This window comes from Salvelinus fontinalis, chromosome 13 (assembly GCF_029448725.1).
Source record: "Salvelinus fontinalis isolate EN_2023a chromosome 13, ASM2944872v1, whole genome shotgun sequence".
Lineage (NCBI taxonomy): Eukaryota > Metazoa > Chordata > Actinopteri > Salmoniformes > Salmonidae > Salvelinus > Salvelinus fontinalis.
Window position 1 is genome coordinate 10,477,990 of NC_074677.1, and position 25,212 is coordinate 10,503,201.

The window sequence follows — 25,212 nt, forward strand, 5'->3', positions numbered from 1 at the left end:
AGCACCAGGAAAAACCCTTAACCTAAAAACGGTCAAAGTGTGAAAGGGAGCATGTTGAGCAGCGAGCTAGAGGGATGTTGAGGGATGTTCTGAAAAGAAGCAAGCCTTACAATTTCCTCCACTTCTATGTCCCTCTGGACCTGCCACCAGCTGCAAATCATAAGTGAATTAGCCATGAACATTGTCCAATACAGTGCTTTTCACTGCCACTAGGCATACTTCCTTATACTGTACATCCGGCACAACTGCATTTGAATAAGACATGGAAATATAGTGATATTGTAAGCTACATTGAAATGAGGCACTGTGCGTGGACAAGGCATAAGTATGTTCCACATCTTTCTTTGAGGAAGTATCATGTCGGACTACCAAATAGAATGTCCCCCACGTGTGACGCTTTTCATCTCTCCAGCAAATGTCTGCCAAACCAAAGAGAGGTGTCCTCATGTTTTAACATCAACGGACACGTTTTGTTTCCTCTGTCTTTCTTCCTTTTTAACTTTCAAGGATTTCTATTTCCAAGAAGACAAGTAAAAAATGAATTCATTTCGAGAGGATCCTTGTGTAATTGGTTTTCTGTTCAGTATCCGAAAAATGCAAACGAGACAATTCACCTTGTGGCTGATGTATTGATTGCCTTTGAATACTATTTGAGAAGAGTGCAGTGCAAGGCCTAATCCTTGTCTTTGTGGAACCCTTGCAGAACACGAAAAGGAAACAGTCAGCTCAAATATACATGTAACACATAATCATATTATTTAGGGGGCCATTGGGAATAGAATGAATTACACTGTGTAAGCACGTGCCACTCCCTAAAATGCTGAAACCCCATTTAGAATGTAATGGCAATTTGAGAACTAAATGCGTGTCAAATGTCACCCGGACACCTGCCGCTTTAGTCGACAAGCCAGACGAATGTCTAAAGCGTTGGTGACTCTTCACTGAGTCCCCCCTCCCCCCTAGACAAACACCAACACATACTGTATACCCAAAGAGAGGATGAAGGACAGGGTCATCCACAGTTGAAATCAGTCTTATGTACTGTAGCAACATTTGAAAATGTGTTTTTTACAATGGATAAAAGTAGAGACTCTGAGCTACAAAATTGTATATAGTACACTGCATTTTTTTTTAGGAACAATGGGAAAGTAATTCTGCTTTGAAAGTTGATAAACTTGTAAACTGACTTTTGAGAAAATGGTCTTTGAATAGTTTGGTACCTACTGGAGAGCTCTCCTTTGTCTACACCCATTCAGCATTGTTCACACTCCTGTTGGGGATGACTCCCCTTTTTCTCAATTTCCGCCTGAAAACATACCCTAATCTAACTGCTTGCAGCTCAGGCCTAGAAGGAAGGATATGCATATTCTTGGTATCATTTGAAAGGAAACATTCTGAAGTTTGTGTAAATGTGAATTGAATGTAGGAGAATATAACACAATAGATCTGGTAGAAGAAAATACAAGGAAATCAACAGACGTTTTTTGTTCTTTTACTGATGTTGCATCTTTAAAAATCAACAAGAAAGGCCAAACATTCAGTTATGATACTGGGGATCATTTCAAATGAGAACATATGTAGGCAACAGTATTTTACCAACATTTCAGATGGATACATTCAGGAATGAGTGAGGTACATGCCATTGAGCATGAGGTCAACCAGGTGTCCCTCACAAGTTTCCCAAATGTACCCAAGTGGCCGAATTGGTACAATGATACAATGATACAAAACCTATATACAAAATACAAAACAATTATTGTAACATACCCCCAAAAATATATATTTGAAAAATTCAAGGAAAAAAATGAATATTTAAAAAAAACAAAAAAAAAACAAGGGGAACTATTTACACTTCAAATGTTCAATCATGTGAAGACTCTGTCCTCTACACAATGTTGCGCTCCTGATGCCATATCCCATAGCAGTTTCTCTCTGGTGTGAAACAGAGGGTCACAGCACAGGTGTTGCAGGTGACAGGGGACTTCTTGTGGCACAGGGCACAACGAAGCCGCCCTACTGTGCCCCTTTTCCCCTGAGGCACATCCCTGCCTGCAATGATGAAATTCAGCATGTGCGTGCCGCTGGTTGGAGCAGAAGGGACAGAGGTAGAGGGGACAGAAGGTGCTACAGTGTTCTTGCTGTAGTTAGCAAGCTCCTGGATGAGCTGCTCCCTGAAGGCTAGTTGTGAGATGGGGGGCTGTCCACAGCTCTTGGCCATTTCCTTCTGGAGGATGAAGGAATTCACCACAGCAATGTCAATGAAATGATAGAATAGTGTTTTGTACCACTTCATGGTTTTATGAAGGACGTTATAATATCCTATCAGTGCATCGGATAGGTCTACACCCCCCATGCTCTTGTTGTAATCCCTCACAGCATCTGGAATGGGGACATTTCTGGCAGTCCAAGCACCTGTAGGACCTTTCAAACGGCGAACAACGTGATCCCCACCGAACGACTTGTGAATAGTGGAACACATCACCACTTCGCGAGTGTCCATCCACTTCACAAACAGCAGGCCATCTTCACGGATCCATCTCATGGTACCCCGCTCAGCCCGCTTAGGCATGTCATTTACCCTGGTTTTTGGAAAACCCACTCGGTTGGTCCGAATGGTGCCACAGGCCCACATCTCCAGCTTCCTCAGGTCTGTGAACAGGGTAGGGCTTGTGTAGAAGTTGTCTACAAATAGTTTGTAGCCCTTCCCCAGCAGCTGGAAATCTAATAACTGCATCACAGAATCATAACTGAGTCCCTTACCGCTCGCACAAGTGTTCTTCCCCTCATAGACAAAAAAATTGCACGTGTATGCACACGCAGAATCGGCCAAAACAAACAGCTTGTAACCCCATTTTGTGGGTTTGTTGCGCATGTACTGTTTTAGGCCAATTCTGGCCTTTGAGGCTACCACTCTCTCATCTATGGAAAGGTTCTGGGCGGGCTGAAAATATGTCTTGCATGCCTCAACGATATCGTGGTAGAGAGGTTTGATCTTGCAGAGCTTATCAAACCCTGCTGTGCCTCGTTTCGCCTCGTTGTCCTTATCAACCTCTGGGTCACTAATGTGAAGTGCCCGTGAAATTGTCAGAAACCTAGTACAAGACATGACCGTTGAGGGGAAAGGCAGTTGATAGAGTGGTGCAGTTTTCCAGTAGTGTTTGAGGTTCTTCAGCTTCACCACCCCCATGTAAATGACCATGGACAGGTAGCAAAACAGTTCTGAAATGGAAATGTCCTTCCATTTCTCCTGCTTCTTAGCCCCATATTTATTAGTGTTCATCACCAGGGTATCAAGAACTGCCGAGGTGAAGAACAACTGGAAAAGTTGCATGGGGGTGTATTTGGAAGTCAGGTCCAATTGAGGGCCTACTGGGCGTTTTGGGCGGAAAAGTGGAGTTGGTGGGGCCACATCCTCCTCAAGAACAGTGTGCCAACGGTCCTCCTCCGCTCTGGCAGGTTCCACGCTGGACGGTTCCACGCTGCCCTTCCTCCGCTTCCTTGCCGCCGGCTTACCACCCCTTGATGGCCGGGCGGGAGTAGGTGTGGTGCCGGATACAGCAGGGGTCCAGCTGGATGGACCAGCTTCAGTGGGGGATTTGCAGCTTGGCTCCCAATCAGAATCGCTGCGACTGTGAAATAAAGACAGACACCTATTAGAAATACACAATTTGTGACCATGGTGAGCTTTTGCCTATTGCAGTATGTGTGTGTGTAATTAGCACCTATTAGAAATACACAATTTGTGACCATGGTGAGCTTTTGGCTATTGCAGTATGTGTGTGTGTAATTAGCACCTATTAGAAATACACAATTTTGTGACCATGGTGAGCTTTTGCCTATTGCAGTATGTGTGTGTGTAATTAGCACCTATTAGAAATACACAATTTGTGACCATGGTGAGCTTTTGGCTATTGCAGTATGTGTGTGTGTAATTAGCACCTATTAGAAATACACAATTTTGTGACCATGGTGAGCTTTTGCCTATTGCAGTATGTGTGTGTGTAATTAGCACCTATTAGAAATACACAATTTGTGACCATGGTGAGCTTTTGGCTATTGCAGTATGTGTGTGTGTAATTAGCACCTATTAGAAATACACAATGTGCCTTTATATTTCATGTCCTAGTCATATTTTTATATAAGGCAAATAAAATACAAACATCTCAAACAACTCAAATGAATTATATATGATATTACTAATTCCAAACAACGTTACTCACCGATCCAAAACTGGGTCTTCACCGTGTAGAAACATGTCTTCGAATTCGGAATCAACGGATTCAACCTCGCTGGAATCAATTAGATGTTCATTTTCACGGTCAATTTCACTAATTATATCTTGCACATCTGTGTACTTCGTCTTGGTCTTTGATTTGGCTGATTTATTTGCCATAATTGATCCTTGAAAATGCTCCAAAACAAACTTTCGCGGCGCGTAAAACGGCAAGCTCCTTACTTTCTGATTTTCAATGGGGAATAGCTGCGTACACGCATGGCTTTACAAAGATGCCTATTATTTCCGGGTAGAACCATTTGATATCCCTATTTACCTCTGCTCATTGGCTATCTATCCAGCTAGATTTCAAAAAGATCAGTGGTCATTGGACCGAGATACAGTCAATCAACGAAGAACAGGCCAATCGATTGGCGCGTAATGACGTAGCTGGTAGGTGTGTTCAGATCGAATTTCTTCGGTCAATATGTCCCGGAAAAAGAACCACGAAGTTTGGTTGTATTACTAACAAACAGAGGATTCTAATGAAACCGAACTTGACTTGATAAACGTCCCTTTAGAGTGAGTAATTACAATGAATGTTACGTCCAAAGTTGATGGACGCTGAATTTTCCACACAAGCCGTTCACAAAATGTTTCGTTTTAGGCTATAAAAATGGATTATATCGATCAAAAAGCCACTTGATTGTTTCGTCGTGACCTTTAGGATTGCCAAAATAAGAAAATTTCCTAAGGTAATTGATGCTTTGCATTGCTATTTCTGACTTTTGTGACTAATGTACTTTGTTGTAACTGTACCTAATGTGTTGTTTACTGATCGATAATCGCTTTTGTAGTGAAGCTTTTCGAAATCGGACATATTGGCAAGATTAACAAGAGGTATAGATTTGATATTGTGTATAACACTTCTGATTTAATTGAAGCTAAATATTTATAATTATGACATTCCGCCATTTTTTTTTTTTTTCTTGTCAAACGTCCCGCTAGCGGCACGCTCATCCTAGACAGGTTTAAGCCAACCCCACCCATTTTTTTAAAGATTCACGTGAGGTCATGTGCTAAACAGTGAGTGGATTAAAAAGTCCAGATAAACATATTTTATAAATATTAGATGACGCTTACCCAGACACACTTGTCTAAATTGATGGGTCATGTGAAATAAATGCTATAACCCCCAGACACATCTTGCCAAGTGGATGGGTCTCTACAGAAGGTGTAAACAGTACAGCCACATGGTTACTTGCATAGTAGCAATATCAGAAATAGTGTCAATATCAATAAAATATACAGTATGTACAAGAACAATATCAGTGATATATGCGTTAGTTAAATGCATACAATCAGCGGTAAAATGGCTGAGCAGCAGGATAAAAAACAATTGTAGCAGCAGCGTATCAAATCAAATTCTATTGGTCACGTACACGTGTTTAGCAAATGTTATTGCGGGTGTAACAAAATGCTTGTGTTTCTAGCTCCGACAGTGCAGTAATATCTAACAAGTAATATCTAACAATTTCACAACATGTACCCAATACACACAAATCAAAGTAAAGAAATGGAATTAAGAATATATAAATATATGGACGAGCAATGTCAGAGTGGCATAGACTAAGATACAGTACATAGAATAGAATACAGTATATACAGTGGGGAGAACAAGTATTTGATACACTGCCGATTTTGCAGCTTTTCCTACTTACAAAGCATGTAGAGGTCTGTCATTTTTATCATAGGTACACTTCAACTGTGAGAGACGGAATCTAAAACAAAAATCCAGAAAATCACATTGTATGATTTTTAAGTAATTAATTAGCATTTTATTGCATGACATAAGTATTTGATACATCAGAAAAGCAGAACTTAATATTTGGTACAGAAACCTTTGTTTGCAATTACAGAGATCATACGTTTCCTGTAGTGCAAAATATGTAAACATTGTTAAAGTGACTAGTGTTCAATTTATTAAAGTGGCCAGAGATTTCAAGTCAATGTATATAGGCAGCAGACTCTAATGTGCTCGTGATGGTCTAATGGCGTGTGTGTTAGGAGCAGTGGCGACCCATCATCCATGTCAGGTGGGGGTTTTGAGCATCACACTAAGGTAAAAAGTAAGTATAATTTTGGGGGGGGGGGTCTTGCCTGTTTTGCTTGTTTTTTTGGCATTAATACGTGTCACATATCAGTTTGCAAACAATGCAAAAAACTAAAATGTCATTGAGTTAATGGAGCCGCATACAAATATGGTCTATTTTTTGCTTCCTTGAGTAAGGCAGCTCCAAAATGCAGGTGTTTCAGCCTAGCTCAGTGCTTTCTGTGGTGGTGCGGCTAGCCAGCATCAAATACAGAGCGTTGCGCCTGATTGGCTCAGTTTTCTATCACTCATGGGACAGTATGTCATCCCCAATTCTAAGATTAGGGCTCGAAAATGTTTGCCCCTTGGGTTCTGCCATAGAGTTATATTAGAAATGCCCATCCAAGAAAGCTCAAGGTCATTGGCTACAGATAAAAATACATTAAATCACGTTCTATCTACAGTAGCTTTGATTGGACTGATCATGTCAACATCTTACTTTCAAAGTCTTAGCTAGCAGTCATCAGTTGTCATCAAGTTGACAATCTACTGGCAAATCCTTCTTAATCCTTGTCATATGAATAGAAATTATGAAGAGAAATTATATATAAAATGTATCGGCGCTCATCAGCCATTGTATATAAAGATTACACAACAAATTGGAAATTGCAAATTCAACAATGAGTCGTTTGGAAGGAATCAGTGGCTAACTGCAAGTGTTGCAAAGAAACCACTAGCGTTAGCCTGCTATTCAATGGAGTGGCTGTGTTCCAAAGAATTCTTGACTTTTATGACAAAGTTTCATGACAAAATTTGCCAACAAAGGACCGCTGCGCCACCTTTACAAGGTGAGTCCAAAAATGTATTGTACACTGCTGCATAAATTATGTAATATGCAAGGGAGAAATGTATACTGTAGCTAAGAATGTAATACTAAGTGTATGTGTAACCGGTGTGAAATGGCTAGCTAGTACGCGCTAATAGCGTTTCAAATCGGTGACGTCACTAGCTCTGAGACCTTAAAGTAGTTGTTCCCCTTGCTCTGCAAGGGCCTTTCGGCTTTTATGGAGCGATAGGTAACAATTCTTCAAGGTGGCTGTTGTCGATGTGTGCAGAGTGTCCCTGGTTCGAGCCCAGGTAGGGGTGAGGAGAGGGATGGAAGCAAAACTGTTACATTGAGGCTGTTGACCAGGATCACTGGTTGCTGCGGAAAAGGAGGAGGTCAAAAGGGGGGTGAGTGTAACCGGTGTGAAATGGCTAGCTAGTTAGCGGGGTGGGCACTAATAGCGTTTCAATCGGTGACGTCGCTCACTCTGAGACCTTGAAGTAGTTGTTCCCCTTGCTCTGCAAGGGCCGCAGCTTTGTGGAGCGATATGTAACGATGCTTCGAGGGTGTCAGTTGTTGACTTGTGCAGAGGGTCCCTGGTTCGAGCCCAGGTTGGGGCGAGGAGAAGGATGGAAGCTATACTGTTACATATGTTTTGTAGTAAGCTGTTAGTAGCCCATGTGCCTCACCCTAATAATTTGGCCTATTTTCAGCAACGTGGTATTGTAAACACATTGTTTGTGGCGCGGCGTGTGCTTGTTTGGCAACTTTTTTTGTACAGCTTTGACAGTGCTACTGATAGTAAATGTGATGCTTGGCTTGCACGTGCAAATTCAGCACACACAACATTCTATAATATAATTGTGTTATTTGACGTGTCAAATTAAAAGCTTATTTAACGCGTCAAACAGTGTTATATGACGTGTATATTTTTTGACACGCAAGTACCCAAATGGCGTTCAATGTGCCTCACCCTAATAAATTGGTCTATTTTCACCTATAACCTGAATATTCTAAGAGCTTTCATTGTCTGTTTATATGGCCCATTTATTTATCCTACGGTTCTGATGTGTACAGGGAGTACACTAAGAACGGCCCATGTTCTGAATTCTGTCGCTGTACATTTCAAAAATGGTTATATTGACTACGTCCGTCGTCGTAATTCGAAATTACGGATTGCCTCTTATCCGCTTGTGGTCCCCTTATGCCAGAGTTTGTACATCTCACTTGTCAGTAGAAACCACTAACCATTAGATACCTCGTTCCAGAGATACGACTACACGTATCTCTGGAAAATACAGAAATAATGTGAGATCAATAAAAGTAGTGCCAATCAAGTTGGAGGTCAATAAAAATGTAGTTTTTGCTTTACATACCAAGTGTTGTCCTCGACTCCTTGTAGAGGCGCCACACTGCTGCTTTTGTCACATGGATGGCAGCAGCTTTCCACCAAAGTGTTTGTGTCCTGGGTGGCATCCTGGTAATATTATTGCATTATACTCTGCATAGCTGTTGATGAAGTTAGAGAAAACTAATGGGACTGTAGCGACTGTGTTGACTTGGGGTGTGAACAACGTTTCTATTCAAGCGTTGATCGACATGGTAATGGCTCTATAGTTTTGGAGAAAAGGTGATAAAACTGACCCTAAAACTGACAGCACGCATAAAGCAACTATTTCTGTCTTACAATCTCTCTCCACCAGGTGTAGCACTTCTCTCATCGTTTAAAAACAAGAAATGGACAGTGACGAGGGTAAGGGGGATACCTTTGCATCATCGTTGCATGCGATCATCATTCTCAAAGCCGCTGTTTACTTCTGAAGATCACTTTAGCACCGCCCTAAAAACCCGATTCAAATTCGACACAAACCTTCAAATAGGTATGTAATGACACATTATATAAACTCTTTATAGTGTTTTATTTACATTTTAGAGGCGATAAGGTGATAAATTGGACAGATCGAGTGAAAAAAAAGCAATTTTCCCACACATCTCTCCTTCTCACTATCACGCATTAGTTTCGCTTCCCCACCCTCCATTTTTAAAAAGACCCGACGGGGCTCATTGCCTTCTTGAATCATGCAGAAACGGGCAGCGTGGGGGTCATGTAATTGATTCTGTTGGAAAGGGGAGAAATTGTGCTTCACAGTGGTATTGACATTACAGTTGATCTGGAAGTATTACGTTTTTGGGGCGCTAAAATAAGGTCAATTGTACGGACCAAGGCGATGTACAAAAGTCAGTGAGTTTACGTTAGCTAGCTAGATAAACAACAAACCATAATCCCAATCCATAAAGTACTAGCAAGTCAAACCGATTGTCATAGCTAGCTAACTTGATGGGTCATGTAACCATCTGGCGAAGTGGTCTTTTGTTAAGACATGCTAGCTAAACAATGAATTATAATCCTAATCCATAGAGTACTAGCAATACAAACCGATTGTCATAGCTAGCTAAAGTTAACCAAATTGGTTCAATGTTAGCTAGCTAACATTAGTCTATAACTAACAATGAGAAATGGCATTCTGAGATAACATTAATACACAAAGATCATAAACATAATGTTAGCTAGCGAGCCAGCCATCTAACGTCAGCTAGCTAACTAACAGTAAGCTTTAACTTGCAATGAAAACAAACTTCCTGACAAAATTAGAAACGTAATATCTGAAACTGTAGCTAGACTCTTACCCGTATGCATGGATGAAAGCTTCACGGCAGACTGCAACACCTGCCATTAAATAAGACGTCCTGTGTCGTTTCCCTTTTGTATGAACAACTTGCTTGGGCCGTTGTTGTGTCAAGTCCCTCTGCACACGGCCAGTGTGAACCAATGCCATTAGAATCATCTTAAACTTTAGCCCCCACCCAAACTCTGACCATTTTCCTCACCCTAGCAGAGCTGATTAGGCTGCTTTTATGTTATCCAGAGCATTAGTGAATGTAATTGTGCTCCTGGCAACAATTTAATGACACTTTTTTGCCAACGTTTACTGACACCGGCCAATATTCAACCGGTACTGAGCATTCGTAAATTCATCAGTTATTCTGTGCTCTTAACTTTTGTTAAGTTTAAGTACGTGATACATTTTTTAAAGACAGGAATACACTACACATACTGACCAGCTCAAATAGACAGAAGCGTGCTATATATCCAAACTCATCTCTTGGCATGTCCTGCCCACTCATCATCTCGGCCAATCATGGCAAGCGGGAAGGTTGTTTTTTTCTGTTGCTTAACCAACTAGGCTCGTAATTTAAGAAATGTATTTGTATTTACAGATGCCATACAAGTTTATTATTAAGGCACATGAACGTTCACATGTTCCAGAAGGCATTTCTGCCCCCCAAAAACAATTTTGATCAAAATAAAAAGTTTACGTTCAAACGGCTCTCCTGTGAAGTAGTGACCCATGACATACGCCTAGTTTCCTGAAACGGGTCACTAATAGTATGTAGTATATACTCATTAAGTATGTAGTATGCAGTATGTTAGCATGGGTATTCGAACACAGCTTGCGTTTTGGTTCACTTGTGCTGTAGTAGTTAATCAAATTAGGGATGTAAGTATTCTTTAGTTGAGGAACAGAATGCGAGTAGTCATGTCACTGTAGAACTTAATCTGACTGCACTTATTGTTTAATATGACATGGCTCCGTTCAATTTCTTTTTTATTAAAAAGAAAATATTAAAAAAGGTACCCCTTTTTCGCCCTAACTTCGTGGTATCCAATTGGTAGTTACAGTCTTGTCCGTACGGGAGTTGCAGTGATGAGACTCGGCAGAGGCGAAGGTTGAGAGCCGTGCGTCCTCCGATACACAACCCAACTAAGCCGCACTACTTCTTGACACAATGCCCACATAACCCAGAAGCCAGTCGCACCGACGTGTCGGAGGAAACACCGTGCACCTGGCGACCTTGTCAGCGTGCACTGCACCCGGCCCGCCATAGGAGTCGCTAGTGCGCAATGGGACAAGGACATCCCTGCCGTCCAAACCCTCCCCCAACCCGGACGATGCTGGGCCAATTCTGCGCCGCCCCATGGGTCTCCCAGTCGAGGCCGGCTGCGACAGAGCCTGGACTCGAACCCAGAATCTCTAGTGGCACAGCTAGCACTGCGATGCAGTGCCAAAGACCACTGTGCGGCTCGGGAGGCCCGCGTTCAATTTCTAATCCTAGATCCTAGTCTGTGCAGGTAATGTGTTAATATTTAATAGAAACTGATATTCAACTGAAATCCTCATATCAAACAGACCAAAGTCAACATGGAAGTGACATCTCCTCTGCCAGTAACAAAGTCTTTAGTATAAACCCAGCTGATACTGTCAAATTGGTATACTACCGTATACAAATGGTTGTATTTTCTAGACTTTGCCTGTCAGTCAGACAAGGAAAAATAAAATATTTGGGTGTTGTCCAGGTAGGAAATGGCACATCATCTGAAGATATGAGAGTTTTTGTGATAGAAAAATTATGTATTTACCTGATTTGTTTGATATTAATAGTTAACGATTCAATACTTATCAAATAGTAAGACATTTATGTTCTGTTAAATGCTGTGTTTCTGTAAAGGGATGGTTTCCACTCTAGCTTCCTGCAGTTAGTCTGGGCATATGGACAAGGAAATGGGTTTTGCTAGAGATAGCTTGAACTGACAATGACTTTGTGATAAAAACCTAAAGCCGACATTCCATAGACAAGATGTGGTCTGTGTGACCCGAGATAGAGATAGCCTGGAATAATTTAGAACAATCCCTCATTAAATAAAGATGATTGTTTGAAGAAATGACAGTCTCTCTCAGTATGAATTTCTACAACATTATCAAGTCCACCAACAGAGAACAACACAACTGGAGGCGGTTGTAACAAAGACAAACCAGACTCTTGCCCTCTACAACTGTGTAACCTAAATGTGACTATATCTAAAATTGGTATCTCATATTTGTATCCACTGTACCCCCTCCATTGTGTGATAATCTACCCCTCTGTGTGTTACAGTTATAATGACCTGAGGAGTTTTACCAGCGGCAGCCATTTAGATGATGCGTTTCAAATAATTGTTAAAAACAATATACAGTGAATTCGGAAAGTATTCCGACCCCTTGACTTTTTTACACATTTTGTTTTTTACTCAATCTACACACAATACCCATGATGACAAAGCAAAAATAAATGTTTTTTTAGAAATGTTTGCAAATGTATTAAAAATAAAAAAAACAGAAATATCACATTTACATAAGTATTCAGACCCTTTACTCAATACTTTGTTGAAGCACCTTTGGCAGCGATTACAGTCTTGAGTCTTGTGTATGACACAACAAGCTTGGCTTATCTGTAATTGAAGAGTTTCTCCCATTCTTCTCTGCAGATCCTCTCAAATGCTGTCAGGTTGGATGTGGAGCGTCGCTGCAAAGCTATTTTCAGGTCTCCAGAGATGTTCGATCGGGTTCAAGTCTGGGTTGTGGCTGGACCACTCGAGGACATTCAGAGACATATCCCTAAGCCACTCCTGCATTGTCTTGGATGTGTGCTTATGGTCATTGTCCTGTTGGAAGGTGAACCTTCCCCTTTTTTTATGTAATCCATTTTAGAATAAGACCAGGTGTCCGAATACTTTCCGAATGCACTGTAGCTCTATCAATGGTTTACTTCGAATAGTAAGTAAGCGTCAACATTCATGATAACTATCTCCTTATTTCGACGAATCAACCATAAGCAGCTCTTAATATTTGTTCCAAATTAAGCAGCAGCAGCTGAAAAGATGAGCTCTTACAAATATTGAAATTTAAATGTTTTTTTTTTTTTTTTTTTAGAGTAAAGTACATCGAAAAAAATCAAAAGAAAACTGCAAACTGAATAGGAGACCAAACAAGCAGCAAACAAAGAAGAAAGGCTTTTGAAAAAGTAACAATTTTTTCATAAAATTATACCATTTTCTTAGCTAGCTAAGTTGTTTACCTGTTGCTAGGCAGTTGCTAGGGACATTCCTGGAAGAAGCTAGCTAGCTAACAAGGAGTGTCTAGTTGGCAGAAGAGAAGAAGGGACAAAGAAGGGACAAAGTGGGACAAAATAAGGACAGAAGAAAAGGGAAAGGGGGGAAAGGGGACATTAAGGTGAAGCAGTCCTCTAAAGACACAAAAGACAATAATACAAGAAACAACACTTCTATTGCCTCTCCCTCTACGATACGCACTTCCGGGTTGGAGCGAGTAGTTGCATTCCGCTTTGCTCCACAGGTAGTATTACATTTCATTTCATTACAGTACAACAGTTTGATTTGTTTGATCTTAGCTGGCTACATAGCCGTCTTTGTATCCAAGATAATTGTGTAGTCTAGAGTAATTGTCGAGGTTACCTAGCCAGTTAGAGGTTACCTAGCCAGCTACACTTTCAAACAAAGTCAACAACGCAGCCACTGCTAGCTAGCCTATTTCACCAGCCAGCAGTACTATATCATTTTAGTCAATAAGATTTTTTGCAACGTAAGCTTAACTTTCTGAACATTCGAGACGTGTAGTCCACTTGTCATTCCAATCTCCTTTGCATTAGCGTAGCCTCTTCTGTAGCCTGTCAACTATGTGTCTGTCTATTCCTGTTCTCTCCTCTCTGCACAGACCATACAAACGCTTCACACCGCGTGGCCGCTGCTACTCTAACCTGGTGGTCCCAGCGCGCACGACCCACGTGGAGTTCCAGGTCTCAGGCAGCCTCTGGAACTGCCGATCTGCGGCCAACAAGGCAGAGTTCATCTCAGCCTATGCTTCCCTCCAGTCCCTCGACTTCTTGGCACTGACGGAAACATGGATTACCACTGATAACACTGCTACTCCTACTGCTCTCTCCTCGTCTGCCCACGTGTTCTCGCACACCCCGAGAGCTTCTGGTCAGCGGGGTGGTGGCACTGGGATCCTCATCTCTCCCAAGTGGACATTCTCTCTTTCTCCCCTGACCCATCTGTCTATCGCCTCCTTTGAATTCCATGCTGTCACAGTTACCAGCCCTTTCAAGCTTAACATCCTTATCATTTATCGCCCTCCAGGTTCCCTTGGAGAGTTCATCAATGAGCTTGACGCCCTGATAAGTTCCTTTCCTGGGATGGCTCACCTCTCACAGTTCTGGGTGACTTTAACCTCCCCACGTCTACCTTTGACTCATTCCTCTCTGCCTCCTTCTTTCCACTCCTCTCCTCTTTTGACCTCACCCTCTCACCTTCCCCCCCTACTCACAAGGCAGGCAATACGCTTGACCTCATCTTTACTAGATGCTGTTCTTCCACTAATCTCATTGCAACTCCCCTCCAAGTCTCCGACCACTACCTTGTATCCTTTTCCCTCTCGCTCTCATCCAACACTTCCCACACTGCCCCTACTCGGATGGTATCGCGCCGTCCCAACCTTCGCTCTCTCTCCCCCGCTACTCTCTCCTCTTCCATCCTATCATCTCTTCCCTCTGCTCAAACCTTCTCCAACCTATCTCCTGATTCTGCCTCCTCAACCCTCCTCTCCTCCCTTTCTGCATCCTTTGACTCTCTATGTCCCCTATCCTCCAGGCCGGCTCGGTCCTCCCCTCCTGCTCCGTGGCTCGACGACTCATTGCGAGCTCACAGAACAGGGCTCCGGGCAGCCGAGCGGAAATGAGGGAAACTCGCCTCCCTGCGGACCTGGCATCCTTTCACTCCCTCCTCTCTACATTCTCCTCTTCTGTCTCTGCTGCTAAAGCCAATTTCTACCACTCTAAATTCCAAGCATCTGCCTCTAACCCTAGGAAGCTCTTTGCCACCTTCTCCTCCCTCCTGAATCCTCCTCCCCCTCCTCCCCCCTCCTCCCTCTCTGCTGATGACTTCGTCAACCATTTTGAAAAGAAGGTCGACGACATCCGATCCTCGTTTGCTAAGTCAAACGACACCGCTGGTTCTGCTCATACTGCCCTACCCTGTGCTTTGACCTCTTTCTCCCCTCTCTCTCCAGATGAAATCTCGCGTCTTGTGACGGCCGGCCGCCCAACAACCTGCCCGCTTGACCCTATCCCCTCCTCTCTTCTCCAGACCATTTCCGGAGACCTTCTCCCTTACCTCACCTCGCTCATCAACTCATCCTTGACCGCTGGCTACGTCCCTTCCGTCTTCAAGAGAGCGAGAGTTGCACCCCTTCTGAAAAAACCTACACTCGATCCCTCCGATGTCAACAACTACAGACCAGTATCCCTTCTTTCTTTTCTCTCCAAAACTCTTGAACGTGCCGTCCTTGGCCAGCTCTCCTGCTATCTCTCTCAGAATGACCTTCTTGATCCAAATCAGTCAGGTTTCAAGACTAGTCATTCAACTGAGACTGCTCTTCTCTGTGTCACGGAGGCGCTCCGCACTGCTAAAGCTAACTCTCTCTCCTCTGCTCTCATCCTTCTAGACCTATCGGCTGCCTTTGGTACTGTGAACCATCAGACCCTCCTCTCCACCCTCTCCGAGCTGGGCATCTCCGGCGCGGCCCACGCTTGGATTGCGTCCTACCTGACAGGTCGCTCCTACCAGGTGGCGTGGCGAGAATCCGTCTCCGCACCACGTGCTCTCACCACTGGTGTCCCCCAGGGCTCTGTTCTAGGCCCTCTCCTATTCTCGCTATACACCAAGTCACTTGGCTCTGTCATATCCTCACATGGTCTCTCCTATCATTGCTATGCAGACGACACACAATTAATCTTCTCCTTTCCCCCCTCTGATAACCAGGTGGTGAATCGCATCTCTGCATGTCTGGCAGACATATCAGTGTGGATGACGGATCACCACCTCAAGCTGAACCTCGGCAAGACGGAGCTGCTCTTCCTCCCGGGGAAGGACTGCCCGTTCCATGATCTCGCCATCACGGTTGACAACTCCATTGTGTCCTCCTCCCAGAGTGCTAAGAACCTTGGCGTGATCCTGGACAACACCCTGTCGTTCTCAACTAACATCAAGGCGGTGACCCGTTCCTGTAGGTTCATGCTCTACAACATTCGCAGAGTACGACCCTGCCTCACGCAGGAAGCGGCGCAGGTCCTAATCCAGGCACTTGTCATCTCCCGTCTGGACTACTGCAACTCGCTGTTGGCTGGGCTCCCTGCCTGTGCCATTAAACCCCTACAACTCATCCAGAACGCCGCAGCCCGTCTGGTGTTCAACTTTCATAAGTTCTCTCACGTCACCCCGCTCCTCTGCTCTCTCCACTGGCTTCCAGTTGAAGCTCGCATCCGCTACAAGACCATGGTGCTTGCCTACGGAGCTGTGAGGGGAACGGCACCTCCGTACCTTCAGGCTCTGATCAGGCCCTACACCCAAACAAGGGCACTGCGTTCATCCACCTCTGGCCTGCTCGCCTCCCTACCTCTGAGGAAGTACAGTTCCCGCTCAGCCCAGTCAAAACTGTTCGCTGCTCTGGCACCCCAATGGTGGAACAAACTCCCTCACGACGCCAGGTCAGCGGAGTCAATCACCACCTTCCGGAGACACCTGAAACCCCACCTCTTTAAGGAATACCTAGGATAGGATAAAGTAATCCTTCTAACCCCCCCCCCCCCCCTTAAAAGAGTTAGATGCACTACTGTAAAGTGGTTGTTCCACTGGATATCATAAGGTGAATGCACCAATTTGTAAGTCGCTCTGGATAAGAGCGTCTGCTAAATGACTTAAATGTAATGTAAATGGAAGCTTACATACAAATTTAGCTAAAGACGTGTATCTTGAATTCATTCAATAATTTAAATTAAAAGGACAGTAAGAAATAAAGTCCCCATTTGTTAATCACTAAAACATCCTCAAGCCTCATTCAAAATATAGGCCTATTTACCGGTAGTCATCCAATTGATTTTTCTATCTTTACCAACCATATTTCTACGCATGTGAATAACTAGCCGAGTGCAGAAAAATACCTTTCAAAGCCAATAAAGTGCTTACTGTGAGGGGCTTTCTTTTTATATTGCACAGTCTGTCACATGGCCAATAAAGAGATCTGTCTGTGTTGTGCGTCCCAAATGGCAATATATTCCCTAAATAGTGCACTACTTTTGATCAGAGCCCTTTGAGCCCTGGTCAAAAGAGTTGCACTATGTAGGGAATAGGTTGCCAATTGAGACACAACCTGTGTATGTGTTACCACCAGATTGGAATTCTCCAACCTTTATGAGGTAAAGCATGTTAAATTGCTTTTTAATAGAGCTGTACCTTCCCTTCACTTTTGAAGGAGGATTTCAGAGCTTCAAAGGATTCTTAAGTCAACAGGCTGCTATGCTGAATCAAAATTATTTGCTTCGTTGCTGGCTGGTTGCAAAGGCCCTTATATATTCTTAACCTAGAATCCCAGCTGCTTTACCATTGGAAGATTACAGAAGATGGAGATTCCCCCCTTTATGACTGCACGTTTGGTGGTGTGTGTGGTCTGTGGGATTTTGATCTGTTATTAAATGAAGGCCTTACCTGAACCAGGCCCTGTGATAAATATTCCATCTTTCTAAGTTCGCCCATGTCACCCTGCTCCTCCGCAGACTCCTCTGGCTTCCAGTCGAAGCTCGCATTATCTTTAAAACCCTGGTGCTTGCCTACGGAGCAGCAAGGGGAACTGCCCCTCCTTACCTTCAGGATATGCTCAAACCCTACATCCCAACCCGAGCACTCCGTTCCGACACCTCTGGTCGCTTGGCCCTCCCACCCCTACGGGAGGGCAGCTCCCACTCAGACCAGGCCAAGCTCTTCTCTGTCCTGGCACCCCAATGTTGGAACAAGTTTCCCCCTAAAGTCAGAACAGGGTAGTCCCTGCCCATATTACAAAAACGTCCCGAAACCCTACCTCTTTGAAGAGTATCTTAAATAACAACTCTCAAGACCCCCCCACCCCCCAACACTCCCTTTCCCGCAAAAATAACTAAAGGCATTTCTCCTTTCCCACTAGTACCGACTTCGCTGATAAATACTTTGTTGAGGGAAAATGTACTTGATACGACTGTGATGTGTTGTTGTCTCACCTAACTATCTTAAGATGAATGTACTAATTGTTAGTCACTCTGGATAAGAGCGTCTGCTTAATGACAACATTTATTTTTCTAAATGACACAAAAATAACTGAACCCAATTATTTCCAAGTCCAGGTTACTAAAACCAGTGAATTTCAATTAGAAAACTAGGATATCCACCATAATAATTACATGTATCTTAAATGTGATTGCAAACAAAAAAGGTTGTTTCAGTGCACTTCCAGGTGAAACCAATCATTCCAACGCTGTAACATCTCACATACAGCTACTTAAGTCGTAAGCAATCCACTTTATTTTGTTATTTTTCCCAATGTGACAATATGGTCTTGCTCCTCAGTAAAGAAATAAACACCCTTATAATGAATTCATCTTCTCTAATGTTGGATTCACAGCTGCGGTAACAATGTTTGCATCTTGTGGAAATGTCAAATGATTTGACATGCAAATGACGGCCTCCTCCAAGCACATTTGGTAATCAAGCTCAGCATATTTGCTGCATCTTCATTTCCACTGATACAATTTGCCTTCTATCATAAACAGGCCTGGGTCATTCCTTTGAGTGAGATAGCTACTTTGGCGAACATTCCCTCTTCAGTTCTCTGACCCATTAGATAAGTAATGAAGATCTTACAATTTTACCTGATAAAGGTATATCCCATCATCCCACAGGTATTGTAGCTAAGGTTCAATATGTATATGGATTTACAGGAATTTTCTAGGTTCATTCAGGGGTGTATTTCTATAGACTATACATCAACATGACTTGCAGACAAAACATGTGGCTTATCTAGGTATTATGGCTGATTGTCTATCTTATTCACCAAAATGAATGATCTACTGCTGTGGCACTAAGGTAATATTTGAAGTCACTCAATAAAACACCTTGTTAGAAATAAGTTTGTCGACAGGTTCGCCACATTGCAACCCAAGTCATAGACTGTTTTCTCTTGGGGTACAGATGTACCAAGTCTGGAACCAACAGGACCCTTTTAATAGCTTCGATTTGGATGAAGATTTCTACTTCAATGAGTTGGTGGCACAGGACATACTGCTTATCCCGGATCAAACCCTGACACTCGGAAGAGAAAGAGACGGCGATATCAAGGTACCAGGTACCCTTATGAAACTATGCTGCCCTACCAAGTAAAAAGGCAGTAACTGTTCATAGCGTAGAACTGAGAAAAACGGTTTTTATTTACCTTGGTTTCACAGTAGCTTTATGCAGTTACTGCTAACATGACCCCCATTTTCTCCAGAATACAATACGAGGCAGGACACTTGTCCACATGATTAAGCATGGATTTTAAGTGACAAAAATTACGAACAAATTTTCAACCAAATTAGCAATTACTGCCTTTTTGCTTGGTAGGGCAGTATGGTGATTAATAAATAATCCTCCTCTACCCTCTGTTCTATTGGCAAACGTAAAATCACTGGAGAACAAACTGGATGAGCTCCCTTCGAGACTATCCTATCAACGGGACCTGAAGAACTGTAATATCCATGTTTCTCGAAACTGGACTGAACCAGAACGTGAATAATATTCTAGCTGTTTTTTCTATGCATAGGCAGGACAGAATGACTGTGTGAGCACGCTCTCCGTGGCTGATGCAAGTAATACCTTTATTAACAGGTTAATATTTACAAGGTCAGACGGATTACCAAGGTGCGTACTCTGAGCTTGCGCTGACCAGCTGGCAAGTGTCTTAACTGACATTTTCAACCTCTCCTTTACCCAGTCTAAAATTCCTATATAAAGCAGACCACCATAGTCCCTGTGCTCTGGATCCTGAAATTCCTGACGGGACGCCCCCAGGTCGTGAGGATAGGCAACAACAAATCCGACACATTAACCATCAACACGGGGGCCCCTTAGCGGTGCATGCTTAGTCCCCTCCAGTACTCCCTGTTCACCCACGACTGTGTGGCCGTACACAACTCCAACACTCTCATTAAGTTTGCCAACGACACAATGGTGGTAGGCCTGATCACAGACAATGATGAGACAGCCTACAGGGAGGAGGTCAGAGACCTGGCAGTGTCGTGCCAGGACAACTACCTCTACGTCAGCAAGACTGAGGTGATCGTGGACTACAGGAAATGGAGGCCGAGCATGCCCCCATTCACGTCAACAGGGCTGTAGTGGAGCAGGTCAAGAGCTTCAAGTTCCTCAGTGTCCACATCACTAAGGATCCATCATGGTCCAAACACACCAACACAGTCATGAAGAGGACACAACAAGTCCTCTTCCCCCTCAAGAATCAAAAAGTTCTACAGCTGCACCATTGAGTGCATCTTGACTGGGTACAAGCTTGGTACGGCAACTGCTTGATCGACTCGGTACTGGTACCCTGCATATATAGCCAATTTATCATTACTCATTGTGTATTTATTCCTTGTGTTATTATATTTTTATTTTCTCTCTGCATTGATGGAAGGGCCCGTAAGTGGGGGGGGGGGGGGGGGGGGCAACAACTGTGGGAAGAAAGACCAAACATGCCATGCAGTTCCGTAGCCTCCCTCGAGCCATTCTCGTCTTCCCTTGTAAATGCAGATGACAGTGGAACTCGGCAGAAAGCTCGGCAGAGCTCTGTGTGTGGGGATTACGACAAATTGGCTCCGTTTCTCCTTGACCTCTTCTCCTGAACACACACAACCAGCAACTACTTAAATAATATAAATAGATACATTAAAGTTTCTCCAGTAAGTCTTGCCGTTCCAAACCACTTAGACCTGGGGCCTTTCAATCAGCACATATAGCGTCTGGCATAAACTCACTCCTACATTTCCCTGCCACCTCTGCAAGCATCATCGTGGCAATGTATGTTTCCCTCCCACGTCAGCAAAACAGTCTTGAGAGCATGAATTAGCACATGAATAGGAAATACATTGAGGTACTTAACATGCTCTTGATTTCAAAATCAGAAACGCAAACATTCAAAAGCTTGTGACGTGTAAATGTGTAATTGCTTTGCATCAGTGGTCGCCTGAATGCATCTCCGCCCCAGCAACCCTAAAAACAGTTTGTAGGCATCTAAGATCCCCAAGTCGGGTTGAGAATCCAATTCCCCAAAATGGAGGTTCTTCAAAAAGGGCATAAGAAACAACAAATATTTTATGTCTAGATCTGATTCCATTGCTCAGGTGATTTGGACTAGTCTTTTGAAGTCGTGACGCAACAACAAAAAACCCACCCTGTGCCATATAATCTCATGAGGGACACATTGAATTGAGGATAGACAAGGCACAAGCCTGCTCCCTTATCCATTTTAGCATGTCTATCACTCCAGTGTTTAACTGCTATATTGTAATTACTTCGCCACCATGACCTATTTATTGCCTTACCTCCCTTATCTTACCTCATTTGCACACACTTTTTCTACTTTATTTTTGACTGTATGTTTGTTTATTCCATGTGTAACTCTGTGTTGTTGTATGTGTCGAACTGCTTTGCTTTATATTGGCCAGGTCGCAGTTGTAAATGAGAACTTGTTCTCAACTAGCCTACCTGGTTAAATACATTTTTAATAGTTCAATAGGAATGTTTATGCATTATTCTAAAGACAGGTGCAATTTCATATGAACACCTTAGAAGGACAGCTTCTAACACCTCAACGTGTAAACATTCTGAGAGAGAGTAGAGTATGGCCATCCAGAGTATGGCTCCCTTTATCTGCAATTTATTACATTTGGGTCTGTGAGTGTGCATACCTCTGAGCAAGGGAGCTAATTCCAGTTTCAACCCCCCCCCCTCTCTCCCTCTCAAAAACATGAGTGAATATACAATGATTAAAATACACATTCCCTGGAACCACAAAATACACAAAGATTGTTAATAACCTTTCTTCTAGACTATTAAAGAATCCCTGTACCTATAGTGCCTTCAGAAAGTATTCATACCCCTTGACTTATTCCACATTTTGTTGTGTTACAGCCTGAATACAAAATAGATTTAAAAAATGTTGTTAACCACACACACACACACACACACAGCCAAAGTGAAAACATGTTTTTAAAATAAAAAATTAAGTACAGAAATACCCAATTTACATAAGTATTCATACCCTTGAGTCATTTGGATTTGCCACAAACGCACAAAAACGTGAATTGCTTTGCCACATGTTGTGCACTGTTACTTCAGTGCCTTGTTGCGAACAGGATGAATGTTTTGGAATATTTTTATTCAAGCTTCCTTCTTTTCACTCTGTCAATTAGGTTAGTATTGTGGAGTAACTATGATGAATGATGAAATCCCTGAGTGGTTTCCTTCCTCTCCGACAACTGAGTTAGGAAGGATGCCTGTATCTTTGTAGTGAGTGAGTGTATTGATACACTATCCAAAGTGTCATTAATGACTTCACCATGCTCAAATGGAAATTCAATGTCAGCTTTTTTAAATTTTTTACCCATCTACCAATAGGTGTCCTTCTTTGCGAGGCATTGGAAAACCTCCCTGGTGTTTGTGGTTACCATACAGATAATTGTATATGTGGGGTACAGAGATGAGACAGTCATTCAAAAAGAATGTAATTGCTGCGTCTATGCAACTTATGTCATTTGTTAAGCAATTTTTTACTCCTGAACTTATTTAGGCTTGCCATAACAAAGGGGTTGAATACTTATTGACTCAAGCAATGTCAGCTTTTCATTGTTTATTAATTTGTACAACATTTGAAAAACATTCCACTTTGAAATGATGGGGTATTGTGTGTAGGCCAGTGACAAAACATCTCAATTTAAACCATTTTAAATTCAGGCTGTAACACACCAAACTGTGGAAAAAGTCAAAGGGTGTGAATACTGTATCTACAGTATTTTCAATAATGCAGTTCGACGTAGGTTTCTCTTTAAAAATAAATCAATTTCAGGACCCCATTAGGTATAAAAAAAGATTTGTCCTTTACTACTATAGCCCATAGAAATACATTAAATAAAACATTCATAAATGGCAAAAAAATAGTCAAAAAATATGTTTCATAAGGAATAAGGTTTTAAGTGTCTGTACTATATGGAAATATGTATTTTTTTTTAAACTTTTTGTTGGTACACAACTACTTGCATACTTCCATTCGTTTGTATGGGTTAACTTCAGACCAGTCACGTGTTTGTGAGAGTCTCCCCTTTCCATAAAGTGGTTATAATAGTTTGTAGGCCAAAACTTTTCGGACTCTACAGATGTCTTCAATGTAAAACTGATTTTCGGGATGTTTCATGGTCTGAAACATCTGTAGCTCGGCCAACTTCTACCGCAGAAGTGTAAGGCCGACAGGCAGATGCGGTGGATTGAGACAAAGCACAAGCTCGAATTTATAGATTTTGATGGACATTTTTTATTATGTAACTTAGATTGACGCACGAGTAGGTCAATAGACTCTTTTAACCCTCATGTTGTATTCATTTCATGTTAATTCATTCTGTGGTCCCGGTCCAAAATGACCGCCCCATTAAAGCTGTTTATAAATCCCTAATAAAACATATATTATCACCTAATGTTGTGTTAGAGCTTTTTATCAACTTAAGTTCTTGTGAACATCACAAGTTTTGAACTTCTATTTGCCAGATATGGCCTGTAGGCCTCATTGACCTGAGCTCATACAACTCGTTTTTGAGTTTAAAAAAGCATAATGTATGGATTATTTTGACTATAACAAATAATCAGATGAAACATATTGTGCTATTTTTCACAGACTACTTTGTGTCAAAGTTTAACAAAGACTCTCTCCTCCTCACCAGTGTCATGATCAAAGATATGATCAAGAGCCTCCCATACAGTATATTGTTTCGTCATTGTGCTGCCACAGAATGAACTGTGAGCAAGGCCTCAAAAAAGCTTTATATACCAGAGCAGCGAGAAAATGTCTATATATTATTGAAACAATAATATATTGTTTGTGAGAATGCCAACAGGTGTGGTTCCCGTGGGGGAAAGATTCTATTGGGGAAAGGTTCCCGTTGGGGTTTCCATGGAAGGCAAAAAGGGGAGTGAGGTGTGTGTGTGCTCAAACACACATGCATGTGGGGGTCTGGTAGAGGAAGTGTGTATCATCTGATGAATGGGCATGTGCCTGAACTCAATTTTATACACTAATTGTAGTCTCAGCCATTAATTTCTAATGACCGGTCATTTTTACAATAGTTAAATAAAACACCCAATATTTTATGAAAATCATCAAAATGTATTTTGTGTTTTCAGATGCCCTGCGTGAACAAAGTCATGGAACCTTATGACAAACAGATTAAATTAACTACATTTTTCAGAGAGAAAATCTTGTAAAATCGGTCCAATTCGACCGGAACACAGCAGGAGGGTTAAGGGGCCACGCTGAAAACCTGGTAGAGCACTGCTATTTTTAAAAGAGCATTCAGCTAAGTGATGGCCACCTGTGGTTAATCTTTAAGTAGAACCAGCCACAGCGCTGTATACTGATGCTTTGGTGTTGACTAGAAGCCCTATGAAGAAAGGGTTATTCTCCTGATTTGCCTGTTACACAACATGCCTTTTTGCACAAAGATTCTGCCATCTAGCAGTTTTAAAGCAGAATTCAAGTTAAGTTTGCCTCTTGTGCCAAACTGACAAGAAATACATGTATAGTAAAGACACTTCTATAGTCCATGCTTTCTTCAATGGATATTGGCATCGTGTCAAATAGCCTGGAGGCAAAAACAGTTATATTAGCTCTGAAAGGTATATAGCGCCAGAGGCAAAAAAAATTGCGCTTGACAACGTCAGTGGTCTAGGGAGTTGTTGATTAGGACTGACAGCGTTGAATCGCCCTAAAACGTTAATGATCTCATCATTATCTGATCAAGCCTGTATACTATCCACGGACCAATCCGTTGACGGTCAGTCAGTAAGTCGAGGATCACAAAATAAAGCCCAAATGCTTATTCGATATAAAAGCCATGAAATACTCAACATCATCCTCATGAACTGCTAAAACAGACGATAACAAGGGTTGGCAAACGATAAGGTTGAATACATTTCCAAATACATTTTTTTACATAAAGTGTACTTTTTGTGTACAGTCGTGGCAAAACGTTTTGAGAATGACACAAATATTAATTTCCACAGAGTTTGCTGCTTCAGTG

At 42.4% G+C, this 25,212-nt stretch overlaps 2 protein-coding genes across 6 annotated transcripts in view; both read right to left on the reverse strand.

The window, feature by feature from the left end:
* Nucleotides 1–25,212, reverse strand: part of ntm (neurotrimin) — a 478,802-nt gene that overhangs the window by 44,335 nt on the left and 409,255 nt on the right. The window lies entirely within an intron of this gene.
* LOC129868051 (piggyBac transposable element-derived protein 4-like) lies at nt 1,477–5,780 on the reverse strand. The gene is made up of 2 exons (XM_055941630.1): nt 4,221–5,780; nt 1,477–3,629 (listed from the first exon to the last, which is right to left on the reverse strand). The coding sequence occupies exons 1-2, from the start codon at nt 4,391–4,393 to the stop codon at nt 1,886–1,888; spliced, it is 1,917 nt and encodes a 638-aa protein (XP_055797605.1). The 5' UTR covers nt 4,394–5,780; the 3' UTR covers nt 1,477–1,885.

Excerpts from the sequence above, each read along its gene's own strand:
- LOC129868051 (XM_055941630.1), bottom strand. The coding sequence starts at position 4,393 with ATGGCAAATAAATCAGCCAAATCAAAGACCAAGACGAAGTACACAGAT. Across the intron at positions 3,630-4,220 it reads GAAGACCCAGTTTTGGATCG|TCGCAGCGATTCTGATTGGG; the intron begins GTGAGTAACGTT and ends TTTATTTCACAG.